The following is a 12,050-nucleotide window of genomic DNA, read 5'->3' on the forward strand; positions in this document are numbered from 1 at the left end:
GTTCTCTGGAGTGCATACCTAGGAATGGCAATGCTGTGGCATGGGGAGTACATTTGCAGGTGCTGCCCGATGGTACTCCAGAGGGTTTATACCAATACATACCCCATTTGTAGCTTAAGAAGGTTTTAGTTCTACATCTGCAAGACTGATTGTTAGTCTTTTAAATGCTCGCAATGCTAGTGGGTGTGTAATAGTATCTTATTGTGGTATGCAATTTGTGTTTCTTTTATATCAACTGAATTTGAACACCTTATACTACGTGCATTTTTTATTTGGGTATCTTCTTGTGTGAAGTAGCTATTCAAGTCATGTGCTCATTTTTCTATTGCATTTTCTTTCTTTTGTTGATTTGAAGGATCGCTCATATATTCTGAATTTATTTGTTGAAGATAGATGGATAGATAAATAGGGAGGGAGAGAGAGAATCTTTTACTCTGTGTGTTGCCTTGTCACTATCTAAATGGTATAAATTATATATTTTGATGAAAAACAAATCGTCAATGTAATATCGTTCAATTAATCTATTTGTTCCTTGATGATGTGTATTGTGTTTTATGTTAATCTGGCTAAATATATAAAAAATATTCTGTTCTTTCCAAAGAGCTTTTGTCTTTTACATTTTATAGTTAGATCTATTATCATCCCTTTGGAGGTAATTTTTTTAATACTGCGAGTCATAATTCGTCCTTCATCTGTAGAGACACACAGTTCCTCCAGCACCATTTGTTGGAAAGGCCATCCTTCCTTCACTGCATATCACTTTCACTCCCTGCAAAGTCAGTTTGTCCCCGTGTGTGTACCTGGATAGCCACACAAACAAATCTTTTTGTGATGTTTTCGTTTCTCTTGGGTGAGTACTTAGGAGTGGAAGTGTTGGGTCAAGTGTATGTTTAACTTTGTGAGAAGCTGCCACACTATTGCCCAGAATGGCTCTGCAGTCTGCATTACTAGAGGCAATGTATGACAGTTCCTCTTTTTTTTTTTTATTATATTATGTAAGTCACCATACAGTACACCCCTGGTTTTTGATGTAAAGTTCCATGATTCATTAGTTGCGTATAACACCCAGTGCACCATGTAATACGTGCCCTCCTTACTACCCATCACCAGCCTATCCCATTCCCCCACCCCCTCCCCTCTGAAGCCCTCAGTTTGTTTCCCAGAGTCCATAGTCTCTCATGCTTCATTCCCTCTTCTGATTAGATCAGTAGGAGAAGAAAGGGATAAAGAAAGGGCGGGGGTAATCAGAAGGGGGAGGACAGTTCCTCTTTACAGCTCCTAATGCCACCAGCTGTTGTCAGTCATTGGAACTCTAGCCATTCTAGTGGGGTCGTCGCTGCATATTCTAGCGGCTTGCATTTCCATTTGTCTAATGACTATCAATGTGGAGTGTCTTTACACATGCTGATTTGCTATGTATTTTCTTTTGTACAATATCTGTTCAATTCTTTTGCACGTACTTTTAAAAATAATTGGGTTGCTTCTCCTTTGTATGTATTCTGGATTCCAGTCTTTGTAAGAAATATGTTTTGCAAATATTTTCTGCCAGTCTGAGGCTTGTTCTTTTCATTTTATTAAGAGTTTCTTTTGAAGAGCATATATATTTTATTTTGAAGAAGTCCATATTATAAATTTTTCCAGCCTTCTGTGTCCTATTTAAGAAATTTTTCCCTACCCCATGTTTACAAGATGTTGTCCAGTGTTTTCTTCGAATGGTTTTAGTGACAGTTCTTACACATTTGACCCATTTCTAGCTACATTTTGTATGTGTTGCAACATAAGAGTCTATGTTCATTTAATATATGTTGAAAAAAATATACATATATTGATATTGAATCATGCTGGCACCATTTGTTGAAACAATATCCTTTCCACATTGAATTATGTTGGCACATTTGTAAAATATTGATCATATATGCATTGGTTTATTTCAGGGTTGTTCATTCTGTTCCATTGATCTCTATTCCTATTTTTTGTGCAATTATTATTGTCATTGCTATGGATTTATAAAAAGTGTTGAAATTAAGCAGAGTATGTCTGCCAGGCTTTTCATTTTTAAGTTGTTTTGGCTATTTAAGTTGGCTTTAAGTCGTTTGGCTTTCATTTCCATATGAAATTGAGCATTAGCTTCTGAAAGTAGTCTGCTGATGGTTTGACTTCGATTATACCGTATCTATAGATCATTGAGGGGAACTTGGCACCATAATGATAGTAAGTCATTCAATCCATGTGCAAGGTACATCTCTTTATGTATTTGAGTCTGCTTTGATTTCACTCATGAATGTTTTGGAGTTTTTAATGTACTGGTATACATTTATTTTGTTAAATTTATCCATATGTGCTTCTTAATGTTTATACAATTATAAATTGTGTATTATTGCACCCCTAGCTGTCAGTCCTTACTCCCCTTTGCCCCCAGCCCTTGGGAACCACCAATCCACCTTCTCTCTCTGTGGATTTTCCTATTCTGGACATTTCATATAAATGGAGTAATATAATAGGAGGTCTTTTTTGATCGACTTGAATTTTGCTTAATGTTTTCAACATCTGTTCATGTTGTGGCATGAATCGGTACTTCGTTCCTTTTTATTGTTGAATAATATTCCACTGTATGGATATTCCACATTTCGTTTATTCATTTATCAGTTGATAAATGACATTTGAGTTGTTTCTACTTTTTGGCTATTTTAAAGAATGCTACTATGAACGTGAATGTGCACATTTTTGTATGGACATGTGTTCAATTTTTTTGAATAAATATGTAAGTGTGGGATTGCTGGGTCATGTGGCAAAGCTATGTTTAATTTTGGAGAAGCTGAATTAGTTTCCAAACTAGTTTCTAAGTGCCAGCACCATTTCACCTTCCCATCAGCAAAGTTAGTGTTCTAGTTTCCCCACATTCTCATCAACACTTGCTACTGTGTGTCTTATTTATTTTAGTTATCTTAGTGGATGTAGAGTGAAATCTCAGTGTGGTTTTTTTGTTTTGCTTTGTTTTGAGAGAGTGAGTGAGTGAGAGAGAGTTGGGGGGGGGCAGAGGGAGAGAATCTTAAGCGGGCTCAATGCAGGGCTTGATCTCATGACCCTGAGATCATGACCCGAGTTGAAATCAAGAGTCAGATGCTTAACCAACTGAGCTACCCAGGCGCCCCCTCAGTGTGGTTTTGATTTACATTTCCCTAGTGACTAATAATGTTGAGCATCTTATATACTTTTATCAGCAGACTTAGAGCATGATCATTAGTTTGGCCATGGAAATATTTACCCTTTTCCTGGGAATTCCTTTTCCATATTTTCCTTGCATGCTCTTGGCATTTTATGATCTTCAGCACCAATCCATGTGCCCTGAAAGATCCAGACCATACTAAATACCTCAGTACTATTGTTCCTCTGCCTTGACAAAAGGAGAACTTAAATTACTGTAGATCAGACATATCAATTTAGGGAAAGTGAAAACTTATTCAGTATCTTTATTAATAAATGTTTGAGAAATAATCGGTTGGCACTCTCCATCCATTCTGACCTTGTTCTGCTGTACCTTTCTATATTTCAAAAGCTGGAAAGAAGAAAGGAATACTTTTCCCAGGCTCCTTTGCAGGTCAGGTCCTGGGTGTGAGTTTAGTTCTATTGAATAGATGCACTTAATGTGAAATTTGAAATACTGAAATGAGATTAAGGGCATTTGTGTTTGTGTGCGTGTGTGTGTGCCTTTTCTACTGTCAGATGTATTAATGGAGCATTTTTTTTTCTATAGCAGAATTTCAATGTCCAATCAGTAGGTACATAGATGCTGAGAGGCAGTTGCATTGAGAATAGTAGCTGGATCCCACTTTTCTGGGTCCAGTCATCAGGTCAGTGGGAATCAAGAAGTAGTTTTGATGTTGATTCCTATTATTTGGGCTGCAGCTTCACTGATATGCTCTTGAATTCAATAGGTCCAATGGCAACCTTCTGATTCCCCACCTTCCTGATTATATAAAAGATAGAAATACTTCACATTGGTCACATTATTATTCTTTTTTTTTTAATATTTTATTTATTTATTCGACAGAGATAGCCAGAGAGAGAGAGGGAACACAAGCAGGGGGAGTGGGAGAGAAAGAAGCAGGCTCATAGCAGAAGAGCCTGATGTGGGGCTCGATCCCATAACGCCAGGATCACGCCCTGAGCTGAAGGCAGACGCTTAACCGCTGTGCCACCCAGGCGCCCCACATTATTATTATTCTTAAGGTTATTCCTGGAGACATCCAAGAGACATTCTATAACACTGTGAACGACTTTGTAAAAACTCAGTTTCCTGAATTAACTTGATTTCTTCTTAAAATACCAATGGTGGTTTCTTTTTGCTACCCAGAACCTTGATTAATAAAATAGATTAATGAAATGTAGACTTAACCCTGGAATAATTATGATGTCAGGCCTTGTGTGCATAGATAAAAAACTCTTTCAGTGCCAAATGAAAACATCACAACTGATTTCTAATACAGATGGAATAATTACTTTTATTTTTTTAAATACTTCATTTTCTTTAAAAAGCCCTCTGCTTCTTTCCCTTGTAGCAGAATACAGATGGTTGGTGGTTCAACTTAATGATTTTTTGACTGTACCTGGTGCAAAAGTGATATGCATGCAGCACAAACAGTACTTTGAATTTTGATCTTTTCCTGGGCTAGCAATATGTGGCACATATCATGAGGCTCTCGTGTGATGCCAGCCACAGCAGCTGCCAGTCAGCCACGTGATCAGTAAACAACCGATACACTTGGAACCACTCTGTCCCACACCACCATTCTTTTTCGTTTTCAGTATACTATTCAATAAAGTACATGAGATGTTTAACACTTTGTCATAAAATAGACTTTGTGTTAGATGATTTTGTCCAACTGTAGACTAATGTAAGTGTTCTGAGCATGTTTACGGTAGGCTGGGCTAAACAACAATCTTCAGTAGGTTAGGTGTATTAAATGAATTTTCAACTTAGGACATTTTCAACTTACAGTGGGCTTATCAGGACATAACCCCATCGTAAGTCAAGGAAGATCTGTATATAATAACCTCATCTGGCATCTATTTGTTGAAAGCCTGGAATTTTCTAGCAATTCTCCCTTAAACAAAAGAAAGATTATTTATTTGCTTGTTTGTTTGAAGAAAGATTAATTTTATCTCCACAGCAAACTCCAGGTTACCAAAGTACAGGTATTGGCTAAAATAAATTGACTTAAAATTTTACAAAATATTTCAATTTATGATTATCAAAGTAACATTTTTTTGTGGAAAATACAAATTGAAACTGGATGTTGAAGAAAGTGAATGACAGTATACATAATTCCATCATCTTGGGATAGCCACTTTTAATATTTTGGTGTTCTCAAGTTTTTTTAGCCAAGTATTATGAATAATAAAGAATAAATTCATAATGAATTCAGTAATAATGAATTTTCTCTTTACATTATTCTGTGTTAAAAATGTGTTATCAAATAATTGGAAAGCCCACACAGTACTCCATCATACTGACATAGCATAATTTAATTAACCGGGCTGCTGTGGTTGAAATTTGGGTGGTTTATGTTTCTCTTAGGAGTAACATCATTATATATAAATTCTTTTTTTATTATGTTCAGTTAACCACTGTATAGTACATCATTAGTTCATTATATATAAATTCTTAACAATATTGTTTTACTATTACTTTGACCAAACTGTTGTAAGTGAAAGAGTAGGTCATAAGGTACAAATATTTTTGTGCTCATAATATATATTATGAACCAATTTCCTGGAAATCTATGCCAATTTATACTCTCAGTAGCACTTGAGAGTATCTCCCTTATCTGCTTTTATACAGCATCAATTGTTGTCATTTAAAAACCCAATTATATGGTTTCACTCATTTATGGAACATAAGAAGTAGAAAGATCGGTAGGAGAAGAAAGGGAAGGAGAAGGGGGGGCAAACAGAAGGGGAAATGAACCATGATAGACTATGGACTCTGGGAAACAAACTGAGGGCTTCGGGGGTGGGGGGAATGGGATAGGGTGGTGATGGGTATTCAGGAGGGCACGTATTGCATATTACACTGGGTGCTATACGCAGGTAACGACTCATGGAACTTTACATCAAAAACTAGGGATGTACTGTATGGTGACTAACATAATATAATAAAAAATATTTTTTAAAAAATAAAAATAAAAACCCAATTATAATATCTAAAAGTATTTTAAAATATAAATTTAGGGTGGTGTTATTTCCAAAAGTCTTTCCATTATTATTCTGCACTATATGAAGGACTATTTCTGTTCTTAGAATTTTATTAGTTGTAATTAGCTATTTATATCCCACAGGATATAGTGGAATTCTTGGATATGACATTAAAGTCTCTAAATTTTTATATACAAACGAAATACTTTTCCTAAGGAACACATATTAAACTTTGATTAAAATGATAGATGAAGCATTTGTAACTTCTGGGGAAAAAGTAAAGCACCAGTGAATAATTTATGGAGTTCTTATTTACAGTATATATGCAGGCTTCTTTTCCAATTCATTTGCTCTGCCTAAATAATATCCCCCTTTATTTTCTGAGTCTTATAAGGGGCAGCTGTACTTGAGAACATGGGAAAAGGAGAAACTGATAAGGTATACCCACCCCATATTTAGCTATATTCCTGCACCTAAAATTTCTGGACTCAGAAATATCTTCAGAAATATCCTATCCATTTGAGATCCATTTAGTTTAAAAAGATCACCTTCAAAAGTGGTCTTATGGAAGATTGAACCTTACAAATTGAGTGCATGTCTTTTAAAGGAGATAATCATATTTGGCTCAGTGCTTCAGGAATGGGAGTTTGATCTAGGGTAGTCTATTAATACAGGGCAGAGAGCAGACTGAATAGATGGTAAACAGTATGGTGTACCTGGATGACTGGAGAGCAGAGGTAGGGATATTACACAAAGGAAATTGGTTCAGCAAAAGAGGGATATTACTGACAACCACAAAGCTTGCTCTTTTAAACTTTGCTTTCTTACTGGAAATTGCAGTTGTAGATTGCTGTGGTCAGGGCCAAGTAACCTACTTCAAGGCCAGGATGGTCTAGTCTGGTTTGCCTGGCTGTCACATTATTCCCACCTCTTCTATCCAAGAAGAAAGAACAGAGGGGAGAAGGGATGATGGCTAAAGGGAAATGCACACAGGTGTAATCTTCTTCCTTTATCATCTTCTTCCTTTCAAAGCAAGATCTATCATGCAAGACATCAAAAAGTCACATCCTCCTTTTTAAAAAGATTTATTTATTTTAGAGAGAGAGAAAAAGGGGTGGAAGGGCAGAGGGAGAGGGAGAGAGTATTAAGCAGACTCCACACTGAGCAGGGAGCCTGATGTGGGGCTCCGTCTCATGACCCTGAGATCCTCACCCCACCCAAAACCAAGAATTGGATGCTCAACAGACTGGGCCACCTCCTTAAAAAACGTGATCCAGGGGGCACTGGGCACCATGCTCAGTGGGAAGTCTGCTTAAGATTCTCTCTCTCCCTCTCTCTGCCCCTCCCCTGCTTGCTCACTCTCTCTAAAATAAATTAATAAATCTTTGAAAAAAAAATAAAAAGTTGTTCCAGGACGAACTTGACCTTGAACTCTGGAGAGCTCTGTTTTTAAGTTCTTCTTTATCTCTTAGGAGTGACTTGCTAATCATCAGAGTATTTTTTGTGCCAACCTTCAGATCTCATTTCCTGGCTCTAAAAATAACAGTATTTCGAACATTTTTATCTAGATGTTTCAAAACATTTAGATATAAAATAAATAGTAACCTGTAATCCCACTGCAAAAAAAAAAAAAAAAACCACTATTAAGCTTGGGCGTTAGCAGAACACCCATTTCCAACAGGCTACCTTTCCTCAAATTATAGTTATAAAATTTCCAGCATGCTTGATTTATGGTTTTGTATCTGTATTTTGAATATTTTATGAAAGAACCCAGAGAATGAGTCATGTCCTTAATACAAAATTGGCACACAGTAGGCACACGTAAGTATTTACTCTGTTTCACCTAGAAAAACAAAAAGGAGTGTTCTTAAGTTAAAGAAATGAAATATTAAGGAAATACTGTAAAATATTTCTTAATTTAATTTTTTATCTCCTATCATGATCACTCATATATTTCATGATCTCCACAATGTGGTGTTGTCGAAAAAGGATGGGCATTAGAATCAAGTTTACCTGGTTTGGGGAAATTATTTACATTCTGACTCACACTTTTCACAATCCTACCTCAGAGAACTGATGTGAAGAACAATGAGGAACCCTGTAGATACTCAGTACATGTTTGTATTCTCATCCCTTCACCTCATGCCATAGCACCCAAGGGCAGGGTTACTTGGCTCCGGAGCATGAATCATATCCTTCAGTCCACTCTGGCTAATAATCTGGTTTTAGAGGTGAGGAAGGGGAAATGGTGTCCTGCCATTTGGATGCTTCACTGGGATCCCAGACAGAGACTGAGACAGAACATATCATTCTAGAGCCAAGTAAAGGAGTGGAAATACCCTTTTTGTTACACCCCTAACACGGAGTTATATGATAATCTTCCTTTAAAAATCAGTCAGTGTGGTGGAATCACTGAATTGATGAGGGCAGCAGTCGATCGGGATACCAGGATCAGGCATCACTCTCATGGTAAGAAGAACATTTTTCCATTACCAAATAGTTTACCCAAGGCCTCTTTCATGTCTCTGTTCCTCAAGCTATAGATGAATGGGTTTAGCATGGGGATAATCACCATGTAGAGAATGGCAGCCCTACTTTCTCTCTCTGCAGAATGAGTTGATGGAGGAAGTAAATAAACACCCATCAGAGACCCATAGAAGAGCAGGACCACTGTGAGGTGGGAACCACAGGTAGAGAAGGCTTTCCACCTCCCTCCAGGAGATGAGATGCCAAACACAGCCCAGGAAATGCGAACATAGGAAAGGACAATCAGCATGAGGGGACCAATGAAGAACATTAGGCCCATGGTGATAATCATCAGCTCATTAATGCGGGTATCTGAGCAGGCAAACTTCAGTAGAGCACTGGGATCACAGTAAAAGTGAGGGATGGCCTTGTGGGCACAGAAGGCCACACGGGTCAGCAGCAGTATGTGCATCAATGCAGGGCAGTTGGTTAGCACCCAGCACATGGCCAGCATTAGTACACAGAACTGGGGACTCATAGCTGTGCTGTAATGAAGTGGCTGGCAGATGGCCACATAGCGGTCATATGCCATCACAGCCAGCAGGCAGATGTCAAGGCCACCAAACATAAGGAGAAAATACAGCTGTGTAAGGCACCCTGAATAGGAGATGGTCTGACTCTGGGTATGAATGTTGGCCAGCATTTTGGGGATTGAAGCAGAAGTGAAGCAGGCATCAGTTAATGATAGGTTGGCCAGGAAGAAGTACATGGGAGTTTGAAGGTGTGGGTCAGAGCTGATGGCCAGGATGATGAGAAGGTTCCCTGTCATGGTGACCAGGTACATGCCCAGGAAGATGCCAAATAGGAGAGGTTGCTCCTCTGGCTTGTCAGAGAGTCCTAGAAGGAAGAAGTCTGAAACAGCGGTTTGGTTCACTCTGCTTGCTTTCCCCATCCCTCGTAGTTCTTGTTATCTGTTCAGATAAAACCCTTCCATGTGTTAGTATTTAATTACTAGATCAATCACAGATATGTATCTGTGTAGCCAGACTATATTGGGAAAAAAGGGGGGAATAAATGGACCTTGCCAGTGAGAATCTTGGATCTCAATGGGGATGAAAGAAAACACCCATGGAACATAGAAAGGCAAGATGATAGTCATACAAATGCAAATTGTACTTTTTGTGTTATAATAGGGTCCAGGGAAGAGATCAGTTGGACTGGAGAAGTCAGTGTAAGCTATTGGAGGAGGTAAGAATTGAGCATATCCTTGAAGGCAAGATTGGAGAAGTCATTTGTTTACCAAATGGAAAGAAAATGGATGATCTCCATTGCTGCCTCTCCCGCAACGCATGCACACACACACACACACACACACACACACACACACACACAATATCCTCCTCTCTACTCACCTCCCCAATCCTTAGAAATTGACCACACTACCCGGCTTCTATCCCTGTGCCCTTCCTTAATTGGTGGCACAGGATATATAGGCTGGGGGCAGTGAGTGTCTGTGATATGCCATCTTCCCCATCCATCACTAGGCCCTCCCCTCCATAAACAGGGAGGGGACCACCCCTTCCCCTCCACCATTCTCTCTCCTTTGTCTTCTTCCCCTTCTGCTCCTCTGTACCTGTATTCACTCTAGGAGCTGATATTTCAGTTCTCCTGGCCTCTTGTCATGATCAGCCCCAATTCGTAGAGACTGGTTAAACACCAGACACCTTCGTGGCATTGTTTTATTCTTCACAAGGCTATGAAGTAGGTATCCTCAACAACTTTGCAAATGGTGAAACTGAGCGTCAGACATATTTGATGTCCTCAGATAACTAGTAAATGAGATTCAAATGCAGGTGTGCCTGACTCCAAAGCCTGTGCCTTAACCCCTACAATTGTACCACATCTCTCCAGTATTTCCTCAGGGGAAGGAAGATGAAAGGAACCAGGCTCTGGTTCCCTGGGCTTGAAAGTAGCCACTCTGTTCTTCTGCTGCCCTAGGATTTGGAGAGAGCTGGTATGGGAGGGCGTTTCATACTGGCCTTGTAGAAACTGTGACCTTAGAACCTCCTGTGAATATTTAACCCTCTATTTGTTCTTTGGTTCATAAAGAGGCTTCTGGTCCTAGGCCAAGACTCAGCTCATATCTACCCAAGAAACTTGCTTACTGTTGGGCTGGGAAAGGAGAGGGTGTGTGTGTGTGTGTGTGTGTGTGTGTGTGTGTGTGTGTGAGTGTGTGCTGCCCCTTCCAGATTCTCACCTGTGAGAGCATGAGTCAGTGTCAGGCATCTTCAAATTTTCCATTTCTCTCTCCTAGATGGATAATTCACAATGAGGAAGTGCCTGGGACCTTTCAGACTCAGTCAGTAAAGTTGGGGTCTATTGAGTCCAGGGTTCACGAGGAACATGGAGTGTATGATTCATTTTCAGCTTCCCTAGGCCTGAAAAGACAAGAGTCTTTCTTGAGAGTTTAAAGGCTCCTGGAACACCATTTCCCAAAGTGCTCATTAGAGCCAACCTCGGTGGCATTGTGGAGCCTGTCCTCCAGCCAACTCTGGCTAGGTCTTGGGGGAACTGAGGGCATCTCTTTCCCGGGAGTTAAGCTCAGATGTGGATCTCAGGAGAGTGATTCTGAGGCCTCTTTCTGGGATACAGTGCACTTTAGCCTGACCGGGAGGCCTCTTTGAAACTCATGCCTATGCCCTAGACAGTTGAATGCCTGTTCCATACCCTAGGTGGAACTGGATTGAGGGAGAGTCAGGAGTATAAATTATAACATGATTATTTCTGCTGGTAATTTTCCTAAACAGCGTAATCTTAATATGAAGCAACCCCTTTAAGTCCTAAACTGTCAGTGAAATGAAGCAGCCTATATAGAGCACAGCAGCCATAATGTCTAATACATAGCAATTGCTAAAAATGTTACATCTCCTGTATGAATACTATCGAATCAATCCTATTATTAATATTACTGACCACTTCCATTACACATTCTCAAGTAATACAGCAAACATAGGATACAGAAACTATTCTGATCCCCATTTTACAGGTGAGAAAACTGAGGTCCAGGGAGGATAATGACTTGACCAAGGTCACATAACCACTGAATTGAGGGAATAGAATTCTGTCCTAGATCTGCATGACCCTAGAGTCCATGCTCTTAACCACCACACTTTGTCCTAGTATCATTGCTGGTTTTAATCACTAACAACTTCATATGTATAAAATAATATTGTTATTATTCTAACTTGCATGTCTTTGGTTAATAGTGAGAGTGAATATTCGTTTCATCTGATTTTTTAAATGTTTTTTTATTATATTATGTTAGTCACCATACACTACATCCCTGGTTTCTGATGCAAAGTTTGATGATTCATGAGTTGCGTATAACA

At 39.0% G+C, this 12,050-nt stretch overlaps 1 protein-coding gene across 1 annotated transcript; it reads right to left on the bottom strand.

Annotated features, from left to right (window-relative positions):
- Positions 1-8,659: 8,659 nt before the first annotated feature.
- On the bottom strand, positions 8,660-9,655 carry LOC113266614 (olfactory receptor 1N2-like). The gene is given in 1 exon segment (XM_026514348.4): positions 8,660-9,655. A coding segment is annotated over 1 exon segment (996 nt).
- Positions 9,656-12,050: the final 2,395 nt, after the last annotated feature.

This window comes from Ursus arctos, unplaced genomic scaffold (assembly GCF_023065955.2).
Source record: "Ursus arctos isolate Adak ecotype North America unplaced genomic scaffold, UrsArc2.0 scaffold_18, whole genome shotgun sequence".
NCBI lineage: Eukaryota > Metazoa > Chordata > Mammalia > Carnivora > Ursidae > Ursus > Ursus arctos.